The 27,393-nt window shown below is 37.8% G+C and overlaps 1 protein-coding gene across 9 annotated transcripts in view; it reads right to left on the bottom strand.

Moving 5' to 3' along the window:
- The window catches only part of FOXP4 (forkhead box P4), a 181,540-nt gene that overhangs the window by 15,988 nt on the left and 138,159 nt on the right, over positions 1 to 27,393 (bottom strand). For all 9 annotated transcript variants that reach the window (XR_015798494.1, XM_088154112.1, XM_088154115.1 and 6 more), the window contains 6 exons: positions 25,155 to 25,259; positions 22,857 to 22,944; positions 19,770 to 19,853; positions 16,468 to 16,669; positions 16,287 to 16,363; positions 12,975 to 13,076 (listed from right to left, as the gene is read on the bottom strand). Coding sequence is in view for 8 of the 9 variants with exons in the window: in XM_088154112.1 (XP_088010238.1) it covers positions 12,975 to 13,076; positions 16,287 to 16,363; positions 16,468 to 16,669; positions 19,770 to 19,853; positions 22,857 to 22,944; positions 25,155 to 25,259 (658 nt within the window). In the remaining variant the exon portion in view is untranslated. The remainder of the gene's footprint in view (positions 1 to 12,974; positions 13,077 to 16,286; positions 16,364 to 16,467; positions 16,670 to 19,769; positions 19,854 to 22,856; positions 22,945 to 25,154; positions 25,260 to 27,393) is intronic.

The raw sequence follows: 27,393 nt of genomic DNA, 5'->3' as shown, positions 1-27,393 counted from the left end.
TATCAATCCCAGTTAACACATCTCCTTATAACAGCAGTAAACAGACATACCCATGGACTATCCTAAAGAAATTCAAAGTTATGAGATCTGAGCTGCATGAAATGGAATGTCAGCAACAGGAAAAAATATGAACACATCACAAGAAGGGTTATAGGAGGCAACACTGCAATGAGATCATCAAGTGCCCACAGCTACTTGAAAAAGACTGTTGCTTAGAGATACAGAAGGGAGGGATTATTGCATGACATTCTATAAATTTCAATCCAGTTCTCCGGAAAGTCAGTGGGACTCCATCAAATGGGCAACCACTCTCTTAAACTCTAAAACATCCACTAATAAAACTTCCATACAACCACCATGTGTTGCAACCTAATTTCTTATGGAATTATTATTATTGTTATTGCTTTTCTACTGTTATTTTCTTATCAATTAAGAATAGTTGCTGGGCTTTCACAAACCACCCTACATAATTGCTTACTATTGGCTAAATGTAGAGAAAAGGGAGGGAGAGGAAAAGCGAACTCAGATATTGCAAGGGGCAATGAATTTCTATTGCCATCTTCTTCCTGAAAGCCTGAGTTCTCCCTCCTTTTTCACAGCTCATCCCTCCTCTTTATTCTCTGTTGCCCATCTTTACATTTCTAAATGTAAAAATAAAGAAAACGCACGTACACAGGCAGTGTTGCCCTGAGAGCTGCTAGCTCCTTCTCCCCCCCCCACCGCTCCCTGCCATTTGCTACTGCCCCTATTTCATTACCAATTTTAATTTGCCTCTAATTAAATCCTGTGTATTTTTCCGACTCGCTTGCTAATCCATGAGGGAGGCAGGAGGCTGGAGTGGAATCTCTCCGAGCTATAATTACAAAGGGCCTAATCACGTTGGGGCTCTGCCTTTGAATAAATTTCCTTGCATTAAGGTTCTCAGATTCTCTGCCTTGCAAATGAGAATGACCCCAATTTCAGGATGTTGGCCTCAGAGGATTTTTTTTTTATTTCGAGCCCTGATTCGTGATGAGAGACTAATTCGTTACGCTAAAACATTAACAGCAATTTAAAAGGTCGAATGGGGGCCGTATAAACAAAAGAGCTGGCCAAGACAACAAGGCAAAAGAGAGAGGTGGGAAACAAACCCCCACCTTAGAAAGTGTTACAGTTCTTGGAAACTCAGTGAATTAGACTTTTTCCTTCAATTTCAGATATTGTTTATTTTTCAAGGCCCTCTCTCCCCACTTAGTTATCCAGTTGTAATTATGCAGTTGTTCCTCCTCAATGCCCTTGTTCCCTAAATTTAGAAAGGGAGGTCTCCATTTTCATTTTTGTTATAAAGGCCATTTTATTATTTTTGTCATAAATGTCTGTAACAACATGAGGCTTGACATTGCTGACACATCACTTGACTAGCAAAGGTATTTAGCTGTAGAGAAAACTTCTTTCTTAGAGCTGAAAAAGACCACACCAACTGACAGAAAGGGTAAGAGTATTCTCATACTGGGTGTGCCTGTGACAAATTTAAAAAAGAAAGAAAGCTTACACTTGGCTTAGGTTTGCCACTCTTCTGACTAGGCAACCCACATTTCACACAGCTAAAGGATCGACAAATCACCCCCACTGAACACTTCCAAATTGTGGAGACTCCACGCTCCTTGGGATAGCTGTACAAAACTTTGCAATAGCTTCAGGGAATCGACATGGTATCATATGGGTTTGAAAGTAGTAAAACAAACTGCAACCTAATAAAATGGTTTCCCTAATTGCTTTGCTCGCATTAGTACAGAAACCCAAATGGCATTTGTTCTCCTGTACCAGTTTTTCAATGACATTTAAAGTCTTCACTTTTTGTGGCATTGATGCTGCATGGCTGTAGTGTGAGGTTCAGATAAACACTAAGATACTCGTTGGTGGATTATCTGTAAGTAGAATAGCCTCACTGAGGATTACCTGTAAAAAAAAAAATCTATCTATCTATCTATCTATCTATCTATCTATCTATCTATCTATCTATCTATCTATCTATCTACCTACCTACCTACCTACCTACCTACCTACCTACCTACCTACCTACCTATCACAAATAGTGAGACAGTGTACATGTGTGTGTAAGAAAGCAAGAAGTGAGTTGAAGGGGGCAGGAAAAGAGGAATGGAAATGATAAAACTTTGGAATTCCACTTCAGATAAGAAATGAATCTATGTCTCTACACAGTCCCAATACTGAAATCAAAGATATGTTAGGCTCTCTCTGTAAAAACGCTGTTGTCTTATCTGATTTCTTGTTGGAAAACAAACTATGTATTTCTTTCTTTGGCTCACAAGAGCCACAATACATTTGGAAATCCACCACCCATGTATTCTGTCCCAAAGTAAGGTTGTGATTTTCTTGTTGGGAGGGTTCCCTGTGCACATTTGTTTCCTAACCAGACAACTATCCAGATGCTGTTATTTAAAAGTGACTCTTGCTCTTCTGATAATCAGAGGTTCAGATCCAAACCTAGGTTTGATTAGCATCAGCGTGCTATTTTACTGCTCTTGCCCATCTCCTGTAACTAGAAGTGCGACATTATCTTATTTTATTGACTAAATGGCTAGGATGTATTTATTGGTCCCTTTGTGTTCCATACCATTCTCAGATCTTTCTAGAAATTTTTACAAGAATTTTCAGTTCAAATTTATAAGAATAATTTAATATAACAATATAACAGTCTGAGGGCTGATTCTGGCAGCAAGTGAGCTTCTGAAGGAACCTCAACTTTTCAGCATTTTGGAACATACCACCTTTTATTCCTCTTTATCTTCCCACCAGTGGGTGGTAGCAGGGTTCTGTCAAGCACATCTTGGTTTTTTGCCTCAGTTCTGTGACTCCCTGCTCTAGGGAGGCTTTCTTGAATGATTTTATGCAGCTTTTGTATTTTTACAGAGTATTTGTCTAATATCAGCCTTGGCTGCTCTGTTTGTTTCTTATCTTTGCCTTTTCTAATGATGTTTGCTTTATGCCTCTGGCCCAGCCGGTCTCTCCAGCTCAAATCCCAGCCACTTAGTATCTCCCTCAGCTCCCTACCACGTGCGCTGCTTTTGTCATACCACTGAAAGCCTCCTCACACCTGCCTCTTTATAGGCACTGGCCACTTTACCTCTTGGCACCTGTTTACTTTGCTTCTACTAAAAGAATACCTCAAAGTGCTCTAGAAGGATATCTAAATGTTAATATCATTAAGACATTGAAACACTTTCTTTGTGTGACACACAAAATATATACTTTCAAAGAAACAAGTCCTGGTATAAAATCTCTGCTCTACCCATAACCCTTTTTGAAAGAAAGAAAGAAAAAAGACATTTTGCTTTAATTCTTCCAGATTGAAAAAGAAAAGCATATCTGAAACTCCCTGTGATGACTAAATAGCCATGTTGGAAGAAAACTAAAAAAAATTAAATTAAATTAAAAGACATGTTTTCATAGGCAGAGGCTTTAAAGTATCATTCTTCAAGGTGCAATAACATTTTTTCTAATACAGACAGGATGGGTTATATGTGTGTATCAATAAAGAATGCAAACATGGACAACTTTTACTCCTCACCGCTTCCTGCAGACCAGGTATAAGCCCCAACATTTGGATGTCCAGCTTCTGCCCTTACCTCACTAGTCCTAAATGGAAGTCTGCCTGACATTTTTCCAGCACTCCCCTCCTCACCCCATTTTCTTCAATGGACCTCCACTTGCAACATGCACAGTATGTGATCTGTTCAGTAGGTACAACCAAAGTGTATATACTTGTAGTTTTTGAACCAAACCATTAGAGGGAGTCAATGATTGGTCAATGATTAGACCAGTTTGTTTCAACTTTCAATTCACAGACATCCATTCTGGTTAACAATGTGGCTTTTGCTTCATGGTAAAGAGTGAAAATAAAAGTGTAATCTAACCACATCTCGACTCAGTTCTGTCCCTATCATAAACACAAATATTCCAACAGCACTTGCTAAAAAGGTAATGCACTTGACCTAAGTACAAAAATCTAAACAGAAAAGTAAGTAATTATCATCTGAATTTTATATGTCTACGTCCAAGAACAGCAGCAATAGCATTCATTATATTAGTATGTACTATTCTTTAGATATTCTTTTTTGAATGGACTTTAAAACTTACAGAACATAATTTCTTTGTCAGAGTATGGGTGAAACTCAAAATATGCCCAGATTAGTGTAAGGGTAATTTTGTTATTCATATATATAGTGGTAAGCCAAAAACAAAAACAAAAAAAAACTACACACAGGCCCCCACTTTTTTGAAATTATTTAGGTGAGATGCAAGTAAGAAAGAATAACATTCATTAGCACAAAATGGTGAAATGAAAGAATGGGAGATGTAATATGAGGAAAATGTTCTTGACGGGGAATGAAATGAATGTATTACAATATTTTATGTGCCTTTGCTGGGAAGAGGAGAGCTTAAAAAAACTAGTTAGGCAAGTTTAGAAGACAGAAGATAAGGCAATGGATCTTAATGGCAAAATTCCCTTTCCTTGACATCATTATTCATGATCAGTCTTCCAAACAGAGAGACAACATGTCACCATCAAATCAGCTAACTTGGGAGGAAGATGCAAAACTGTACCAAGCTTTCCTCATAAAATGCAGCCCACCTCATTTTCAGGTGGGATTCAAATTAATTAATATAGAATCAGTTATTTTCTCATTAATAACAAAATGATTTGTAACCTTGGTGGCAAGCTCAGGGGTCTATCTGCACTTTAAATATCTATGAATGGTTAGCAGTAAGAAGACATAAAACTAATTAATAATAGTTAGTAGCCGCTCATGCAACAAAGAGAGATTTATAGAAGAAATGAAAACTAAGAACAATGGAAAACACCCCCTAAAAAGACTAAGCATTTCATCAGAAATAGTTAATAATACACTGTGAGTCAGAGATACCAAAACATAAAAAATACATGAAGTTGTTTATGCTAAAATTAGCATGCTTTCCTCCTCAAACATTCAGCTTTATTCCATGGTGCAATGCGCACCAATACCCACCCACTTCAAACAGGTCAAAGGTATGATCCACTCAAAGTCAAGCAACAGGAGAGCAATATGAAGTACTCATTTCCTTTTTCTTCTGAATGTTAATGGGCCTTTTTTAGTGGCAACCCAGAAAATGCCTCACGTTGTGCTGCATATTATTTGGGCGATGGAGAGACAGTGAGGCAAATTGTACAAGACTGGGACACACAGAACCTTAAATGAGACAAGAAATATGAGCAGTCACTTTGGAGCTTCTCTTTCGTTTCACTAAGGAAAGGAAAGGTAACTGAAGAAATGAAGAGAAGGAAATATAGATCTCCCTCGCAACTCAAAATTACACAGAGCCACTTCCTTATTTTTATTAAGTCAGAGGACTACTTCACCATATTATCCACAGACAATTCTTTTTTCATCAGTTTTGATATCCAGTGTTTATTTCTGAGCAAAATCTCAGCTAGCTGCACATTCCCTCCTAGCCAACAGCACTCCACTTGTCTCCTTACTCTACATCATTCTAACTCATTACTCTTTCTCCCCTCCACCCCCCGCATCTCTCTCGTCACCCCACCCAGCAGGTCCTTCTAAAGCCCACATCTCTATCAACAGCCTTGCTCTGAATTTTCATATCTGTGACCTTACTCTTTTATTTCTGCATCTGATAGTACTCTCTACAATAGGAGTGGTTAACTCATAGGCTACATATGGGCCCCAGCTTTCATTTTGGGACCTCATAATCATGTAACATTGCCAAAGTTCACAGTAAAACAGTTAACGTTCAATGGCATGAACCTTAGTACTTTTGTGATTAAAATGAAGATAAAAGTAGATGCAGTAATCACTGTGACTGTTAAGAACCCACCAACACCTCCACCCTCAGAAAATGGACAAAGGAGGCCTTTCTAGCTCTGGGGGCAAATGTGTTCTTTGGAACCCAAATTCTCGTATATATGCTTTTGTACATATGTGGGGCTGGGGAGTGCCCCTGTTTATGTGAATTTTAGCCTTTATCATTCTTTAGTGATTCTGAATATGAATCATCTTTTTTAGCTACCATGGATTGAAAATATGACAGGGAATTTATTTATTTTTAAGATCAAAGGGAAAATGAACACAGTTTAAATTACCTCTCACCCTTTTTAAGTCATGCTTACACTCAAAATAAATAAATAAATTGATAATTTGAATACAGCTAGGTCCAACAATGAGATTTTTAAGAATCTATATGAAGCTACAGATGGCCATCAGACAGAGAATGGTAAGTGGATGGTACTTTGAATATTTTTGGAACAATTAGGTACCACCCATTTTAAAAAGTTTTTTTTACTTGCTTTTCTAAGAATATTTATTTTCTATAACCTTAACCTATAACCTGTAATCTTAAGTCATATGTATTACAAAATTCCAGGTCAAATAGGTCAATCAGAATGACACAGTAACTCCACACCTTCCCTTCAGTCTTGACAGTTTGCCTGACAACTGAAGTATCAGCATCTTCTTTTTTGGATCATGGATAAGAGAAGAAAGATTAATTTATTCATTAAAGGGTAGAAAGGATCTAAGAGATAAACATGTTTGGAGAACAGTATTATATTTCAAACATTTCTATATTTTATATTGTGCACTGATGAAGTTACCTAGTTGGGTAATGAAACATCTGCAAACAACCAAGCTCAGAGAGCACCAAGGACTCCACAGTTCAACCCTAAGCTACATACATTCTCTTCTATTGGAATTCCTATATTTGTCTAATATAGGAATGGACCATGTGTGATCCTCAGATGTTCTGAACTATAATTCCCAACATTGCTCAAAGCTGGCTGAGCCACTGGGAACTGTTGTTAAGCATCATCTTGAGTTGCACAAGTTCCCTGTCCCTGGATAAGCCTTTTTCATACATTAATAATTCAAACAAATTCAGTATGCAACAAGGTTATCATTCGAATTCACCTGTTACTGCAATCTGTAATTCACATAACTGTGATTTCAATAATGGAAAGGCCTATGTAGTTAGGTTTCTATACATTGAGGCTTCCATAAAAGATTAAAGTGTGTAAGTCAATGTTCATAGGCTGCCCTGCAGGAGATGTATACATCTCCTGTATGGATATTTGGATGGGATGACAAAGAAAGCTGGGTGGTACTGAAGTGAATGGTGTAATCAAGTAGAATCCTTTTCATGCAATTCATTCATGAAGTGGGCTATACTGCACATAAAACTGGGGACATCTTATAGACCATTATAGAGGGGGGGAAACCCACAGTGTTTCCAGGGCAGCGTGCTTATTTTTGGCTTTCTGCCTCTGGCTGATTCACCTCAAAAGCTAGTTTGAAGTCCAGATAAAGTGTAGGTATAGTAAATAAAATTTCCTAGATATTTAAATAATATTGCATGTCTGTGAAACAGAAGGCTTAAGCTCCCATTTTTTAAATCAACATCACTTGCACCAACAATTGTTCTTTAATTCCTAAAATAATTTGCAATTGTTTCATTCTACAGAATGGATTTTAAGGGGTTTTTTTTTAAATACCAGATCATACATATAGCATAAAAAATAAACGGCAGTAGTATCAGAAGTAGCACTACACTACTGCATCCGCCTATATACTGTAGAGTATGGCTGCCAGCAAGCATACTCTTTTTCCTGTTATCAGAAACTGTAGGCAAAACATAAAAGCACAAGGCTACACACAGTTGATATCATTGCTAAAGACATCACATGCTGCTTGTGAATTTCACAGCAGTTGTATTCCCTGAAGCACTTTCATATCTAGTGTTTTCAGAGCACGATTATAGCATAACATAAGCTATTACAGCTGAAATTTGTTGTATTGTAAATAATTACATAGTAGGAAAAATTCCTCCTCTGGCAGGTGAATTGATTAGGTGTCAGCTAATAATTGTTTTCTAGACTCCAACGACTAAGATTATATAATTCTTGAACAAGTAGAAGTGAAAATTCTTTCAGGCTTCTACAGTATTTTGTACTTGAATAGGCTAACCATCTGCCACCATCTACGGGTAAAGCTCTGTGATGTGGTAAGCCCCAGTATCAGAGCTTTCAGCAATTTGTTACATGAGCCCAATTTTGTACAATGCTTACATTAACCAAAGGAAGGATTCCTTTTTCTCAACTAAAGAAAAAGGAAGAGAAACTGTAGATGCAGATGACTAGCAAGACCCAGGGCTTTCAAAGACTATGAGCTCTGTTATTTAATTAAATTATACAGAAGTCTTTCTATTAGGACAAGCCTGCACAAACTAAGGCCAGTCACCAACTACAACAGCCAACTACAACCCCTTTCTCTGACACACACACACAAATTCATTTATTTTCTTCCACCCCAAATCAGAGACATACAATGGAACTGACAGCAGTATTTTCCCAACCCTTTGCAAACAGAAAATTTGTAGTTTTCTACACCTGTCTTTCAGATATATGCTTTTTATTCTTAGATGTCATGTAGCAAAATACTTTGGCATACTTTAAAAATATAAATGTGTCAAAAATACTAATATGTCTCTGAGTTAAACTGAGCTCTACGTTGAAATTACATATGAGGTAAAAAAAAGTTAAAGAAGCTCTTGAGTTAAGCTTGACTTTGAGTGACAACATGGATGGACATGGCTGTGCAGTTTTTGCAGCCACAGCATGGAAGTGATTTGCTATTGCTTTCCTCTGAGATGGTTGTGGACTTCCCAGCCTGGCTTAGGGCCCTGGTATTTCTTGGTGGTCTCCTATTTGAGTATTAACCATACCCCACCTTGCTTAGTTTCTCTGTCCAGACAACATCAGTGGGGTGCTGCCATCTGCTCAGCTGAAACCCCAAGTCTATTGCCAAAAGCCTTTGCTGAACTGCTGGGAAAGTGAATGCTTTATCTGAATTCAGTGAGATGGAGGAGGTGACCAGAAGACAAGGAGATACATGGGGACTGAAGAAAGAAAGATGGGTCACAGACATAGGGACAAAGGTACACAGGAAAATAATGGCGGGCTTGGGTAGAGGAACTTCCTAGGCTTTTGATTCAGTATCTTCATGTCACCAGAAATGGGAGGAAATAGGATCAGAAAGGGAAAAAACTGTCCTGTTTTTTGTAGGTTGAACATCTTTCTTCTATGGAAAATCTATCACAGTGATTATGTAATTTTTCTAAAGCATCTTGCACATAGTGAGATCAGCAACTTAAATATTATGTGTACTTTGGAATAAAATGACTTGAAATGCACACCAAACACAGAAACAAAAACCAACAATATGGGAATGTAGATACCATTACATTTCTGTTTAGAAGTTTAAGTAAAGATTTTGTGTTAGTTGCATTTTTTAAATTTAATTTTTTTTTATTTTGTTGTTAGTTTCATGTTTAACTTTAGAAACAATCATGCATAAATCTTAGAATCACACATACATTAAGTTGATTTTTTTCATGAGAAGGGAAGAAGGTAGGAAATGACTTCTTCCTTTCTTTTCCTGAAACCTTAAAATTCATCTTCTGAAAAGACAAACTGTTCATAAACATTCCACACCATAAACAAAAAGAATGCTCAAGCAGCAAGTTTGAACAGTAATTTTTAACTGGTTACAGGCAAGAATTTTTCCCTGGGAAGCAAGAAGAATCTCAAAAAGAGGTTATTCTCAGCCTCCTTTCTGAAATCTCATAACTGGTTATTTCACGGAGGAACCTAGAGAGTCATCCTTGCAAAACATGTGTTGGACTACAGGGCAGCTGCCCTTCTCCAGCAAACTTCACTGGCAAGTTCAGATTTCCATGGTCCCTCTTGGATTGATCCAAATCAACTCACTTCCAATGCCATGACCTCCTTTTCATTCTCAGAGTAATTTGCTTCTCTCGGACTTGTGTTTGCTTAACAAGCAGCAAGTTCTGCTTGGCCGTTATCAAAGTCTGACGGCTACACAATGACTCTGGCTTCCCGTCTGAGGGAGTGATTGTATCGGGGCCTGAGTGTGACACTGGCAGAATTATGTCATGTCTGGAGGATGGAATCTTATCGGGGGCCTGTCTGAAAGGCAAAGATGCCCAGCTGCAGGAACATGACACCCCTCCTCTGCTCTGGAGACAACCCTCTGCTTTTCTTTTTCTCCCTCCCCCATTTTTGCATCCCAAGGAGAAATGGTCTCTTCTATTTCCAGATTTCACTGAAGCAAGGAAGGGCAAATAGATTCAGACACAGAGGTTATTAACAGGTCAAAATACAAATTAAAAATGGAAATTGAGTACTATTTCACATGAAGAAAAAGACACACACACACACACACACAAGCTTCATATTTTAAGGATATACACTTTTGCTAAAATATTAATCAGAAGAATTAAACCTGCAAAAAGGCATTTTGGATTTTATACCATGAACAAGCCTTGGCACCTAATATTTTTAAACTTAGTTTTCTAGACACAAGATACAATTGGCTTGATTTAGGGGAAATGTGTGTGTGTGTGTGTATACAGCACATACATACATACACATTCACATACCTACTTGCTGATGGTCCATTTGGTCCACTTACTTCAATATCACCTATTACTAATCTATAATGATGGACCCCAGGTCTTCTATGTGAATGCTTGTCTCTATAATTGAGCTATGGACATCTTCCACTGCTCCTTACATGAAGATTTACAGATTCTGCCTTGTTCTAAGTTCTGATGAATTTTAATTCCCAAGGAAGTACTAAAAACTTGAAAAAGATACATGTATAAACATGATTATAGCAAGACTCAAATCCTCAGCTGTCATCAAAGGTTTATGGTGATATAAGTATGTAAGTAACAGTAACTTCCTCTTTTTTGTTTTATAGATGGGGGAACAGATATACCAAGTGACAAGGCCTTAATTAGAACTCCAGGAAATTGTGCAGGACAGAAGCCTGGATACCTGAAACAATGATTCAAGTATAAGACTAACTTCCATTGTAAAATTTAACTTCTCTCCCAAGGTTGAAAGCTGTTTGAGTAGATCTCTCTAGTGTATGCCTCTCTTTCATGAACACACACACACAAACATGGTTTCCTATTAGGAAACCATCTGTATCATGGCAAGTACTCCCTGTACTCTGGGAAACTAACCTGAATTATAGCTAGGTTAGCTGAAACATCTATTTGCCACATGCAGTGAGATATCAACCCCCAGGTTATCATTAACCTTATTTTCTATTTCTAGCATCTTGAACTTCCCTTCTGCTTTTCTTGTAGTGAAGCCACATGCGTGCAGCTGCAGACCTATTTCTGCAGGCTTATAATGGAACAGACTGGTCACATGCTGTTGTCACCAACCCACACATCACTGTCCCACCTCAGAAGCTGAAACAGATTGTTCTGAGGGATGGAATCTAATTCTCTAATCTTGTTTCATCATCCATGCATTTTGACACATTTTATGTTAACTTTTCTGTTTATTGTGCTGAGGATCAATACATTCTCACCAAGAAAAACTATAGCCCATAGTTTAGGAAGAAAGCCATAGAGACAGAGGAATGTCTTGTACTCAGGTAGGTGGAATTCATCAGTCCCAAAAGTCTTACAGTCCCCTTCACCCTAACTGGAAGCAACATAATAATGGATACAAAATAACTTGGATATCTATTTTCTCCACTTTGGGGAATGGCTAAAGAATGGATCACCTTACTTGTGAAAGATATGGAATACCCATACATTTCACTGAAGGAGAAATAAGGATTTTGTCTTCCACAGATATTATAGTGGAAGCAAAAAAAAGGATGCACAAGTTACTCAAATATCATTTTACTTATTTCACTGGGTCATCTCAAGTCACCTCAAATACCCAAGTACACTAGATAGCACAATATATTCTTTATTATCTCCTTCTTTACCTTCACATATTAAAATCTTCAATGCAGATTCTGTGCAACATGAAATGAAATAGAAAACTCAACCATGCTGCTACTGAATCACAGAGTGAATGTCTCGACATGCAGTTGTACATAACTTTTGTAAAATTCTTAATATTATGTCCACATTCAGAATACAGCTAAGATACAACCCAGTTCAGACATGAGCACATCACTGCTTTTCTAAGGAGAAAGAATTTTGAAATCAATCCTGTATGTCTTCCAGTTTTAGCATGCATGTCTTCCAGTTTTATACAGATACACACATACATATACATACATACACACACCCAACAAACAATTCCTTTTTGTGATAAGCAACATTAGACAGAGCACAGAAAAGGAATCAGAAATAGTAAGCCAAAGAAATTAAGGACATGAGATAAGTGGGAAAACAAGGATATTTAGTTAAATTTAGTTTACATTAACACCACCACTATACCTCTCCATACTGTCTTTGCAAAGCTTCCTTGCTTTCATCATGTCCATACAGTGCTTCACCCATTTCTTTTCTTCATTAAACTTCTAACCTCTCTTTTGAGGAACTCATCAACACCATCCAGCGACTTCTAAACCTTTTCACTTTTCCTTCATATATTTATATTGCAATGTGCGTCTCATTCATTCATTCCATATGATCAAATCACCTCAACATATTTCTTACATACTGGTCATTTGGTTTTGTAGTCCTATTTATTCAGCGCTCATTAATTCCGAATTCCTCTCTCTTCTTGTTTTACCACGTACATTTCTTAAGTAAACCTATTCTCACTGCATTCAACTCTTATGTTTCTTCTGACATGTTCAGCTCTTAATGCAATGCAATGCAGTACAATGCAAGTGGATAGAAGCACACTTACCTACAGCTATTTTCACTTTTTTCTTCAAACATAATTTCTCACTACACACCACATACTACCCACTACTTTTCTACCATTATTATTTCTTAATTTTTTTCTGACTCCATCCATTTTCCTATATTTATCAATCATTCTGTCAATGGAATTCCATATTTCTTTAAAAAGTGATATTGTTGAGAAGAATATTGTATATCCAAAGGCTATATTTAAATCTTAGGTTAAATTTTACCTTCCAGGTAGCTGTATTTCTCCTGAAGTAGGCAAACATCCGTGTGAACCAATTGTAGATTTCATTCAATGTTAGCTGCCTGTCAGGTGTCTCAAGAATAGCCTGAATTTAGAGATGAGAAAAAGTCATTCTCAGATATCAGACTCAACACTTCTCACCACCAATCCTAGGTGAACTACTATTAAAAATGTTAAAAGGGACTGAAATTACTACTGCTTGTTTACAAAACTTTCAGTCACTCATTAAAAATGCTTAACTTAGGACAAGCTAATACATATTTATTTTTTCTTCACTCAATAACTAGAAAATGAAGTGAGAATTAGTGTGAGCAAAAATGGCCATATAGATCCTATATTATCAGGTTTTCCTATGGGATGTTGTTACCCAGAAACAATCTGTTTTTGGTGAATTGAATTCATGACTCAACTAGCTACATGACAAAACACTGAGAATAACAAACACATTTGTGAATCAATCCCACTTCAGTCCATATTAAAAAAATAGAGGAGAATCCAGGAATGACATATTGTAACATTATTACTTATCATTACTTATCCCAAGAACAAAGCAGTAGAAGCCAGTAAAGATATGTGTTATGGATGCAGCAATGTTGCTTGAAAGGCAGGTATAGGAACTCAGTCTTGCCTGCAAACCACATTATCAGAATGTGGGGATCCTAATCATTTAAGTTAGATGTACTGCAGGCAACTCAGTAACAAAAGAAAATGTAAATTACACACTCAGAAGTATTTTTATTAAGTTGTGTCCACAAGTTCAGAGAAATTCAGCACTTACTAATATTAGGTTCTAAAGGCCTTTCATCAGAAGCTGAAAATAATTCTGGGGCCTAATGTATAAGACTCCCAAATATAGTGAAACTGGTTCTTTCAGTATATTATTTAGAAGAGTAACCAGACCATCCAGCCTAGCCACATATTTTCTTCGTTTGGATGTAAAACACCATTTTGTAGGCTTAATGATTTCTAAGGTATTTCTTATTTTTTTATTTCAATTTATACGGCTACCAATCTCACATAAGCTACTAGGTCTAATATGGCCACCCATCTCACATAAGTAAGTAGGTCTAATTTATGTAGATTAGAAGTAGCAGTGCTCCGAGAACACAAGTTTAGATAGTTCCATTTAGCAGGAGATTCCCTTATGCAAATACAATTTCCTGTTCTACATACAGTACTGTAGGCTTAACTGCTGAGAACAAGTTCTGCTAAATAATAAAAAATACAAAATCACTGCTAATTATTATTCCCAAAATGCAAAAATGGAGCAGACTGAGCAAGGGAGGTACAGTAATCATGTCTCCAAACTAAGAACTGTACTGTACAGACAAGGACAAGTTAGCTAGATGTACTCAAACATTCTTCAAAAATCTAGTCATGATTCTTATGCTCTTGTTTCTAATTATATAGCTCAAGAACAGCACCCTGAACTGGTTCCTTCTTTCTTCATTTCATTCTTATTCTGTGCCTCTGGACTTACCAAGGGCAACTGAGAAAAGATAATATGTTGGCTCTCAAGTTTGCTACCTCAAATCAGAAAATGCTTCAGGCACTTGATACAATCTGTTTTGGGGGGGGGGGAGGATCTCAATAATAGGAGCATGTGGCTAAAAAATGGAACATAATCAAAATTTGCAGGACAGTGAATATGGTGGAGAAAGTAAATTTGTATTGGCCAAATACAAACACAGTAGGGTTGGGATGTTTGAATGAGTCATTTGATCTAATCTAATATTTTTACACATGCCACTACTTGCACCAAGGAAACAAATATTTGGGGGAACTGGTAAGTGAGAATATTTGTTTGAACTTTTAAAGTAGCTCTTGGAAAAGCTTACCAAATCATAGATATCTCAAAGCAGTTAACCTGAAAGACCTGAAAATAAGAGGAATGGGTTCCCAGGAAATGTTCTAATTCAGACTTTTTGCATAGGCTTTAAAAGACTAATGCTAAGGAGGAGATAATAAGAGTAATGGTCTTAGCATCTCCTTCTAAGCATATTTTATATGCAGAATAAAGAGTGTATAAAGGCATTTATTCAGCGAGAAGAAAATTGGGCTGTAAGGTCAGAGCCACAGGAAAATATTGTAGCCTGTACTCTTAAACTACTGAGCTTGTTTCTATTCACTGAAAAGCAGAGATGCCAGCACAATACAATAACACCAGGGAGCAATAGGAGCCATTCTCTCAGGGAATTAAGCTTTTTTTGAGGATGTGCTATTGATAACTCTGGAAACAGAAGGTTGCAGTTCATACAGGACATTATGACCCCCCCAAAATTCTATCTGCTGTGCCAGAAAACTAAAGCTGAAAGCAGATATAAGTAGTTATGAACCACTAATGTGAATATATAGGAACTCTACTGTTTATATTCTTACATAAATAAAGCACATGATTACATTGCCTCTGAAAATCAGGGACATTTGGTACAAATGAATCTACTGTAAAGCCTGACCTTCTCATTGTTTATAAGGGGACAAAATATACAAATATTAAGTGTTTGAGTATGATTAATCAAATCAATGTATCAATTAGCATTAATAGAGAGCATATTTTTCTCTCAACAAAATGTATCAGAACACAGCATTAATTAATAAATGTTATTTTAAAGGGAGACTTCTATTATTCAGTACAAGGTTAGCAACTCTGAAAGAAACAATTTTAACATTAATTGCTGTATTTTTGAAAACCCTGGAAGACACTAAATGGCAAATTTTTACTAATGAGAATTGAGGATATCATTGTCATTTCTTAAAAAAAAAAAAAAAATTCAGCTCCTTCCCTACCCTTATTCAGAGAGCTATTAACCTGACTATATAAAGCAGTGCAATGAGAAGCACTAAGGTCAGAACTGCCAAGAGTTGTCTGATTCCAGCAGAATACAACTATAATTATAAATAATTAAAGAACAATAAAAGCTGGAGATACAACTCATATGTCTTTGTTTCTAGGTCTGTCTTCACACAAAGTAGACAAAAGAAAAAAAGAATTAATATATACCTGATTAATTTACCAGCAGTACTAGAATGTTTAGTGAAAGGCACAAACAGAGGCTTAAGACCACAAATAATTTTGCAGTCAAGATGTAAATCAGCTGTCAAGTTTGCAGCTCACCCAAACTGATTCCCCAGAGTTAGGACAGAAGGCAAATCCTAGAACATATCACTGGCGCATAAAAACACTTGCCACAGTTAACATTTGAGTGTTAGTATGAGCGCTTCCTAAGAAGGATTACTGCCTCTTCCAGATGTCATTGTATTTGTGTACATTCTTCAAAAATAAAGAGGTTTTTACCTGTCGGATAAGTGAGGCATATGTGAAGGGAGGGCGGACATCTGCATTTTTGTAAAACTCATGATTCTGTGCAAGTTCTAGGCAGAAGAAAGTAAGTTATAAAGAACAGCAAAAGACATTCCAAATGATCAATTTAAGCACAATATCTGATGTAGCTGGAACTTCTCCCAGCTACTCTCACCTGAGGAAATTGGTGTGCAGAACTTCTCTGAGTTTCTCCTCCGAATAGGCCCTACATTGTGTAAAGTGGAGGAGCTGATAACAGAAGGACCCTGTCGCAATGGAGTAATGGGTGCAGTAGCAGAGGTGGGGGGATGAGGTAATCCATCAGGAAAGGTATCAGAAGTGCTCTTGGATAGTGTAGCGCTAGAAACCAGGTTCAGCTGCTCAAAGAGGATTGAAAGAAGATCATGATTAGAATAAATTCAGAAGTGAATGGGTAAATAATTTTTGTTAAGACAAATCAGGTGGGTGATCATAGTTTCTCTGTCAATAAAAATAACAACATGGGTGAAAGCAAATATACACCAATGAGGCCTCATTCATTATGTCAGGGACAACCGACTGAGACCTTTAAACCACTATATTTCAAAGTATATTGGACTGAGTTATGATAAGTTGATTCTTGAAACTCTTTACCAGCTATAGTGATAGCAAAGCAAGTTGTTTGGTGTAGGAAAAAAATATTACCAGCTAAAACAATATACTCCTAAATAAAACAAAAGCAACCCCATAATACTTGTATTAGTATAGACAGATATTAAGAGGAATAATTCTCAGTGATGATAACTCAATTCTGTCACTTCATAGGGTTCAGCATTATTAGATCCATATCACAATTGGTGCTAAACTTAAAGAATCTGGCTTATATAAGTCCAAACTCCTCTCTGCAGAGAAGAATAAATGTCTACTGAGGACAATATAACCAAACTCCCTAATGACCTTACTTGATAGTTTTATATCAATATTGAATAGCACATTGCAAGACTGGTCCAGTGTAATTCACTGCTTGAAGCAAAGAAGAAAATGTCCTTCTTCCACTCCACATACAGAAACCCACTGGACAGGGAGCTAACTCTTATTTTAATACTGGAAACATCGTAACTTAAAATAGCTGCTTTAGAGAGCACAGAAAAGGCAGACAGAGTTTTGTTTTCTTATAGGTGGGAATACCAACATGACTCAGCTCAGGAGAAATGGCTGGAAGGCACATTACTGTGTGGTATAGAACTGAATCCAAGGAAGTGGACAAGGATCTTTATGGCGTGAGATCAGCCACTGTAGGTTGGATCTCTGCCCTTCTAACTTATTTGAGCAGCCAAGGTGGGAACAGGCAGCTGAATTTGAGAGACGATAATGCTTCTTTGAAAGAGGGGCTTGTACTAACAATCCTGAAGGAGGATTTATGCTGTCCACCTCCATAGACTGCCTGCATCTGACAGACAGATCTGTGACTCACCACTTGTGGCATATAGCTATGGCTACACATGAATGATCATTAGCAGTTATAGTCAGAAGGACCTCTGGCCAGTTGAGACTAGTCTGACCATTTTTCAGGAGATCAGACCTTGCCATAATTGCACATGCTTTAGTCATATTCATACTGGATATCTAGAATGCAATCTATATGGAGTATCTCTGAAAAGATTACAGAAGCTTACATTGGTCCAGAATGCTGTTGCAGCACATAAGATAATAGCTGCCAATAGGATTGCAAACATTTTCTTTAATAACTGTTTATTAATACTTCTTAACAACTGATTTTATGATTTTATGATTCTTATAGTTTCTATATAGAGATAGTTTTTAACATGAATTACTCTGGTGCTTTTGAAATTAAAAATGGTACACAATTCCCCCCAAACAATAAATAAGTAATCACATTATACCAAACCTATAAGAGCTGCACTGGTTATCAAACAGCTTCCAGGTCCAATTCAAAATGCTGGTGTCTGAGATACAGAACAGTTTAGCATGTTTCTCCTTCCTGTATTTTGACTGCTAAGTACAGAAGGAGGGGTGTTTCTGTTTCCTGTTTATGATAAAAACATGTTTGAGAGGGAAAAACAGGTCTTCTCAATGGCCGTGCCCAGACTAAGAAATGTTTTGCCTAGGGCAGCTGCCCCCTTTCTTCCCTGGTCTTCACTGATTGCTGAAGGCAATTATATTCTACGTTTTTGTTTTGTGTAGCAGATACTTTTACATTTTAATTGTAACTACTGATTTTGTTTGCAATTTTTACATGATATAATCCATCCTGTTTGATGCTTTTGACCAGAAAGATAGGACATAAACGTCTTCCAATAAACTATTCTGAGGCAGTGGTAGCAACATATTTGTTTACTCCTTCCTCAAGTTATGATTCCACCTGCCCTCCTTCTCATGGACTATCCCCGGTGGTAGTGGGGTCCAGATGCCATATGGGCAAAATGCAGAATAGGATGGCAAAAGGCAGACATTAAATATTTGGGTTAACAATGCAAGTTCTTCTAGCAGGATTCCTGACTGATGTGTCTAGGGCATCAATGGTATAAGAACTATGTCACAAGCTGGCTTTTCTTAGAAGCCACATGGAATGGCTAATAAACACTTAAATGGGCAACATATCAGGAAGGAGCCAGTGGCACACCCTACATGTAAGTTCCTAGGGCCTGTTAGTATCAGTCATGACATCAGGATTGTGTCTGCTGTCTCAACATTTTCAGCTCTTGCTGGTAGTCCCTCACATAAGCAGCAGTGCAGTCTTTCTACACATTTCGTTTTCTCAGTTCAAGAATGACATTTTCTTTTCTATTCATTGTGTATACCAGCAGTTTTGGCTAACCAGACATGACTGTAAGCCGTGCTGTATCAAAATAATTTCAGTCAGCCTGGATACAGAAAGAACAGATCAACACTCCTAAAGCAGACCTAGCAAATTACCTATTATTTTTATTTATACAGCATGCCAGCCACATTACAGTGCTTTATGGAGTCACAAGGGGACAGGCCATTGCCTGGAAGAGCTTATCTAACCTTTGGATCATCCTTCTAGGAAACCATGCAGAAATGGAAACCTGAGTCCCTAAGAGGATTCGAAGACAACCACTAGAACAACTGCATCACTATGATAAAACCGGAATAGCTGATTGGCCTGTCAGTTATAATCTCATCTGACCTCCATGATTTCATCTGAAGAGAGTAATCTCCAAGCATTCAAACAAGTTGCTTGAGAAAACAGTAACATCTTATTTAGCATCTTCAATAAGGACAAAAATCTTTTGTCTTCCACATTATCTTCATGCTGTCATCTCAAAGTTGGGTAGCTCATAATGGGCTCCTCAGAAACAGTACCTCCACTTTAAGCTTAGCAATAATGTCACAGTCAAAGTTGGTTTTCAGCCCTGAATCAATCCATTAAGATTATGACATCATCTTAGAATAATTCCTATTATAAAGGGAAGTTAGGGTGTATGTGTGAAAAATGAGCAGAACATTGCTTACAGGCTGACTGAAGGGTTTTGGCTCTGAAGGTCTCATATGGAGATGGGCCATCATCGCCTGGAGACGTTCACTTTCTTTAGCTAGCTGTGGAGAGAACCAAACAGGAAGTTGTTTGTTAGGAGGAAACATCCTTACAATGGTCAATTCACTTATTTAAAAAAAGGGCCAAGATAAGAGTTCACTTGATAATCATTCCCTTGAATGGACCCCTTTCCATCAGCAAGGGCCAAAAACAGCCCCTTTTGCTTGCCCCATTCAGCTTCAGTGTATACATGCTCTCCTCTCATCTTGACTAATTCTTCTTACATGCTGTAATGTGGCATTACAAAGCTGTTCCTTTAGCTCTTGCCTTGTTGCCTTTTAGAGCACACCTGGAATGGAAAAACTGTTAACTTTTCTAATTCCCTAATGTCATGACTCTGGCAAGGGTACTACATTTCCAGGCCACTAAATTATTATCTTTCACAACTGGATATGAAGATCAGGATGTGTGGCAATATTTTCTGCTCTGATGCATCTACTGTAAGGAAATTAGTTTTGGGTGTACAGAGACAGGCTATTACAAACAAGTAAAGCTATGTACCACATACAGAATTGAGCATCCCAAAATATCTTTCCACTCGGCTTTTCTTCTTGACATCCAACAGAACTTATGAGTTATTTTCTCTACATGTATCTGGTATTCGGATCCTGTCCCATAACGAGTGCCACTAGACTAGTCTACCATCTTTCTGATACCCTTTCCTGTCAGATACATTCTCTTGTCTTCTTTCGCTCCTTGCTCCTAATTTGTCATTTGCCCATATTTCTAATATCTTGTATCTGTTCACTTTTCCTCTTGTTTTTCTCAATCTATCCACTCACCTACCTATCCACCTCTTCAGTTGTACAATATTATTTAAACTGCATGTTTTATGTGTGTGAGAGAGAGTTTATTTCTCTAGGCGCGGGGAAGGATGAAATATTTGCTATGGCACTAAAGAGATTGAGTGCTGTAAAAACAGTGGAACCTGCACTATTTCTTTCAATGTCACCTTTTCTAAATGTTTAAACTTTACTTAAGTTCCACTCAGACCTGATGGGTCCTGAAGCAGATTGTAGGGTTTACCCAAAAAGGGACACTTCTCTTCTTATGAGGTCCGGAATCCCTGCCCAGAAGAAAAGATGAGGGCTAAAAAGGCACAAATTAAATGCAGCATTGAGTCTGCTGAAGGCCTGAGAGGTTCTGACACAAGGATGACCTGACAGTATTGTGGCTTTCATTACAGCTGACAGATCCACTCCTGTGATGCACTGTAGGAGCTCTACAGTGAAAACTTTATAATTGGGAGCAGTGGCAGTTTCTCCTTTTCACACATGCAACTTTCTGCTTTCTTAAAGGATTCTCTCCCTCATAACCCTCTTTTAAGGCCCAATAATTGCTTGAAAGCCTGTTTGAGAACAGGATAAAAATCACATATTTGACTGACAGTTCTAAAAATCTTAACTCTGCTTTTTAAATGCAATACTCTTTCTTACTTTATTTTACTTGGCATAAATGATACATTCTCTTCTAGTCAACCCCATCTGCACCTTTAACTTTCAACAGAAATTGCCTCCACTGTGTGTTATAACTGGCTATCTCCCTGGCAGTCTCCTTCCTCTGCCACTAATCCTGTTGCTGCAGAGTCATGTTCCAGGGAATGTTCCTGCTTTCAGCCCCACATTGCTTAGCCCATATATAATCTATTCAACAAGGATAAAAAGAAACTCCTGCTCCATCTCTCTAGAGTTCATCAAGCAGGCATCAGTGCTGGCAGGGTCTATAGAAAAAGCTGAAAAATATGTTTAAAAACAAAGGGCATGCCCTGTTACATATCATAGGTTACATGCTGTTTTACCATATCCTATACATTTAACAACCATTTATAGTTACCTCCACATATCCACTTCTCTCATCACCCTTTGAGATACTGTCTTTCAATCCGTTAATGTTACAGCCTTCTGTCACTGTTTATAATTTCTGGCCCTCAAATAAATGTTATAGTTGTTACATGGCTGCCATACAGATCAGTAGCAGTGTATCACTTGTCCTTGTAGTAACATTCAAAATATGAAACGTGTGACATAAAGATACCATGTTGCATATTTTGTTTTGTTTTTTAAATTCTTTCCCCACTTCATTGGCAATTGTTTTTGGGGAAATATGGAAATCTGCATTATTTTGCTTTACTAGATATTCCCAGGAAAGAAAGAAAATTTTGCTGCTGCTGCTGCTTTCTGAACATAGCTACGTATTTTTGATAATTCCGTTACTCATATTAAAAATCTATAAACACATATAACACATTCTAAAATGTGTTCAGTTCTGGAACCATAGAATGAAATTCCGGGGTGAGGGAAGATTGTGAAAATCAGTTCAATGGCATATAAGCAATGTCTGCACATTTAGCAAGCACTGCTGGATTTATTGGTGGTTCCTTCACGCATCCAAGAGTCTTTCTACAAGTGAGGTGTGCAAATAATCAGCCTATTAAATCAGTTTCCATTGCTCCCTAAGTTACAATTTTCCTATGTTAGAAGTCCAAGGATATCAAGCAAGGAGTCCACCATGTTTTTGCTTCCTTTTATATTAAACTTTGAAAGCCACAGTAGCCGACTTTGATTTGACAAACATGTAACTGATGAGAAAACCTGCTGCATCAGAATACATCATGAAAACCTCAAGCTGCTATTCACTAAGAGTGTTTTTCTCTCCATATGAGCAGTTTTCTAGCACATCATGAAGTATATGCATTGTGAAGTAGAAAAATGAAATGTGAACCAGGTGGTATTCAAAAAAAGGTACAGCGACTGCCATTCTTGTAACAATGAAACATGTTCTGTGATGACTGTGGCAACTGTGCCAGCTGAATCCAATTCGTACTTCCATTTTCCATTTACTGTAATCAGATGGCAGAATGCAATTCAAAAATAACAGTGGTCAAATAAAGGAATAAAAACCATGTGGGAGATAGCTTTTAAGTAAACCTTAAACCAGGTAAAAGGATACTCAAGACTACAGCTTCTAGGATGTTTTCATAGCTTATTGCATACATTTATACTGACCTGTATTTCCAGCTGCTGTACCACTTGCATTTGAACTCGACACTGAGCCGTGCTCCGGTCATCAAGTGCATGTTCTGTATTGAGGTGTCTAAAAATAGAAAATATCCATTTTTCTCTAAGGATTTGAAATGAGCAGTGCTTAAACAACCAGAACTCATTCATGCCTTTTTGTTTTGATGTTTTATATGTTTGCTAAGAATTGCAATCTAATCTGTGTTATACACGTACTTTTTCCTATTTATCAGACTTTCATTCTGTTTTTCCTCTGAATTGCTCACAGCAACATACAGTAGGTTTTTCTATTTTATCATGACAATAACTCTGAAAAATATCCTATGGAGAAGTAACTCTCAGCTAGTCTATTAGTAACTTTGATCCAGTAGCCCAATAAACTGAGCAGGGATCTGTCTCCAGAACTTCCTCTTTCAGAGTTGATTCTCTAATGGCACTATATATACACAACAAATTCAAGCCCAGATTTTTATAGTTTGAAAGGGACAATCAAAAGATTAGGTGGAGATCCTGAATCACAGAATCAAAACATCATGTTTACAAACCAATTAAACAGAACAATAACAATTCATTATTTTCTATTTTCTATTTTCTATTTTCTATTTTTATTTCTTCATCTTGGTGACATGGATTACAAAGACATACTGTAGATGTTCGTTCTTCTTACATTTTAGCAGCAGTCTCTTTGTTGTAGGCTCCTAAACAAACTTTTCTGGTTTAAGAATTCTGCTGTTGTGAAGTTCAGGTCAATGACTGAAGCATCACAGCCTTAAGTTAATAAAGCCAGAACAAACCCAGACTTAAAGATGTAAGTTTTGAAATGAAATTAAGCTTTGAGTGTAAGTTGTCTTAATGTCAGCCAATGAAATAAACTATATCTCATTCCAAGATTCTTGGTTTAGTTATTAAACAACATTCTGTGCAATATTAGCAAACCACAGCCTGCTTCCCTCCATCTCAATCCTCACAAATAAGGATGCCTTGACATTTTAAGCAATGTCAGGACATCCTTATGTGTGAGGACTGAGATGGAGGGAAGCAGGCTGTGGTTCGCTAATACTGGGAGGCCCTTTTTGGGGGGGAGGTTGGGGGAGTAAACATACATATAGAGATGAAAACAATTCTCCATTTGCCCTTCTCATTTTGAAATGCAAAATGCTGGAAAGGGTTTTGAAGGAGAGTCCAAGTCTGTTACAGTTGACACTTGTTGACTACTGTAGTGATCTTCCACTAGTAAAAGGAAGATTTGTTGAAATACTCAGTTTGCAGAATAATATTACACACTGTCTGATTAGGAACACAGGCTGTGCTTCCCAAGATCTCCCGCCTTCTTAACATCATTTCCACCCCCCATAACACTCTGTTCAAAAGGCAGTAGAGTGGGAAGGGGGGGGGCTGAAAACAAGCAGAGGTATATGTGCATGTGGGAGGGGGAGCATGTGTAGTCACAAAGCAAAGAAGGGGAGGGGAAAATCCCAAAGAGGCAAGAAAAAGAAAACCCGTCAGTTTCATCTGATGTCTTTGCTAAAAATCTTGGCTACAAAGAGATCTAATTGCAAATGAACTAATTAAGTAAACCTCTGACGAAGCGTGAAAACAATTTGTTTGACCCTGACGCTAGCAGAGGGCTCTTAGACAGCAGAGTTAATCAGTCAGTGACAGAGCCCACAAGCGGTGTCAGCAGGCTGCCGTGCTGCCATCTGTTTCTCTCTAGTTCTCTCCTCCACCCCCACCTCCCTGCTTTCCTTTGCCTAACATGGACAAGTTATAAACTTTGCTGGTCTCATCTCTGTAGATCCCCTCAGCTTCTTTTCTCTTGTCTACAGCCCTTTTGTACTTCTTACTATATAGTCATGGTGCCTCATAGCTTTTGACATTCTCCCTATAAAGTATATAATGGGAACCTAACTATATTTCACAACTGAGGAGCAGAGTGACTTAGCTCCATTTCATGGAAGGGAAATTGAGAAGCGCATACTGTGATCTATGTTTCTACATATAACAATGGCAGATATCTCTGCTTCAGTTCCAAAGAGGAGTTAGATTCTCAAACCTTGCTAGGCAACTACTTTATAGACAGCAAAACTATCTTCTGAAATGCCAAAGTTAACTAAGCACAGCTCAAAGGAAACCATCCTTATGATCCAAAAGCAATAATAACGGGTGTTTCTTGTTTATACATTTAACTCTACACTGTGCTACAGATTAATGAAAACAGAAAGTATAGGTTTGGCTAATGAGCGTAGCAGCTCAGGAAAAAAAACTGGGCTGAAGTATGTCTCTTACTTGATAAACTGTCCCAAGTCCTCGCAGAGGGTTTCACAACCAGGCCATTTGCACTCCCCATGTCCATACAGGGGATGTGAGCCAGGAGTCTCCTCATGAGAAGAGCTGCAAGTGGGGGCAAAGAAAAACAAAATAAATATTATTGCTGAAAGGCTTCTCTGTTCTGCATACTAGGGATTATAAAGTTGGAAAGGGGATATTTTCCCTAGCCTTTCATATCTCTGATTTTTGGACGAGGCATATCTTATATAATGTATTTGTACTGGTAAACAAAAGAAACATCAACATAGGAATTTTAGAAGAATCTGATATGCTCTCTGAATTGGCAGAAGGTGCATTCCTTATGTTGAGCAGCTGTGATCAGCAGTCATTCATCTGCATGATCAAAACAGGAGTGAAGACAATTATTGCTCAGTAGCTCAAACATAATCTGCAAACATATGCAAGCAGAATGAACTAGCTCATCTTGGTTCATCTTAGATCTATCCTACAGATGGGATGTCCAAGAGGTATGGCAAATGTGAGCCTTCTGGAAAAATGTGACCCAGCTCATGCTTTATTATACGCAAATTATAATATGAGATTGCATCCATTCAGAAACTATCACTGGTCTGGCATTCAGTGTGCTGTTAGGAACCTATCAAGTACCTCAACCATAAAAATTATCCCTAAAATATTAAGGTCTTGGTTTTAACAATAAAGCAGCAATTATGGAGCTTGATACAGAATGTAACCATGGTGCAGAGTTTGTTTATTTATTTATTTATTTATCATATTTATATAGCGGCCCATCTCACACAAAGTGAGTTCAGTGCAATATCATATCATATTTTTCCCCAGCAAAAAGCAAACAAACAAAAAACAGGAATCTGTTTGGTATACACACATGTATACATATACAAAAATTCCAAAGACAGAAATATTCATTTGTGCATGCACCTTAAATGGACTACCAAATGGCTCTAGCTTCCTAGACCAGAGGCACTGGTATAGAACATCCTCTCAATGTACTTTGAATCTTTGTGATGCTGATAGGTACACAGAATGTATTACTGATATATAGAATGTATTACTGACCAAGCAGCCTTCTTCTCATTGCCATGAGTCTATCCCAAAGAATAGTTTCAAGCCCCCACATTCTTAAGCTGTCTGGTAGAGTACACAAGATCTAGGAGTGTAGAAAATTGTAGACTCCTAACAGTTCAACTTCTGACCATTTCCCTAACATTAGCAAACATTAATGATTGCTGGGAAGGGTGAGCAAACTTGTGTAATAAAGGAGACCTCACTTACTGCCTCATTTAGCAACCCTTTGAAGTTACGAAGGTGCTGAAAAAATAACTTTACAACCAATGCCCACATTTATGAACTTTGCAGCGTTCCTCAGTCACATGATCACCATTACAGTCAGTATGTCTTGTCCTGTGCCTGCCCTGCCCTGCTGTTTTTCTCTCCCCCGCCCCCGCAGAGATTGGAGAGTAAGAGAGTAAGCAAGCACACAATGGGGAATACACACTGAAAGGAATGAAGTGGCACCAACAGCCCAAGCATGCTTGTAGCTCCTAGCCCCAGCTGCTGTATTCCCAATTGTGTGCCTGCTTACTCTCTTGTAATCCCAACATTAATTCCCTTCTTGTTAATTATCCTAGCACCAGGGTGAACATTCCAAAGGACAAGGGAGTGAGGAAAAGGAAAGCAGTGTCACAGTTAAGTGATTTCCAACTTAGCGACCGCTTTGCTTAATGACAGAGCTGCCAGTCCCAATTGTGGTCACTGCAAGCTGAAAAATTCAGCCCATGTTTGTACTAATGAATCAAAAGAGCATTTGAGCTAGCAAGGAAAGAATTACCCCCACAGTGCTGTAGCTAGCTAATTTTACATTTTGAATTCAGTGACCTTAAGGGGAACTTTCCTTATGTGACCATGACTAGGTTCACACATTGCACAGTAACAACTTTTTACACCATGGTCTGCTGAACAAGACAGAATAAGCTTTGCAGATGAGCAAAATAATCATGACTTGTTTTGTCAGTTTTTGGCTTGTTTCCTTTCCTTTCCTTTCGGACTATTTTTGCCTTGTAACCAGACAGCTTGTTTCTTTTGTTGCATTTACTATCATTCCGTGCATTATATTTACTTCTATAAACCTGATTTGTTGGAACAAAAAAAAAAGGCTTCTGATCATATACCATTTTGAACAGGAAATTCAGATCATAGTACCATCATGACTCAGTTTGAC

The sequence above is a fragment of the Python bivittatus genome, unplaced genomic scaffold (genome assembly GCF_059951505.1).
Source record: "Python bivittatus isolate LINGU-HERP-01145 unplaced genomic scaffold, Pbiv_v1 ctg000700_np1212, whole genome shotgun sequence".
NCBI classification, from domain to species: domain Eukaryota; kingdom Metazoa; phylum Chordata; class Lepidosauria; order Squamata; family Pythonidae; genus Python; species Python bivittatus.
The sequence above is the reverse complement of the archived record's forward strand: the minus strand, read 5'-3'. Positions and strand labels throughout refer to the sequence as shown.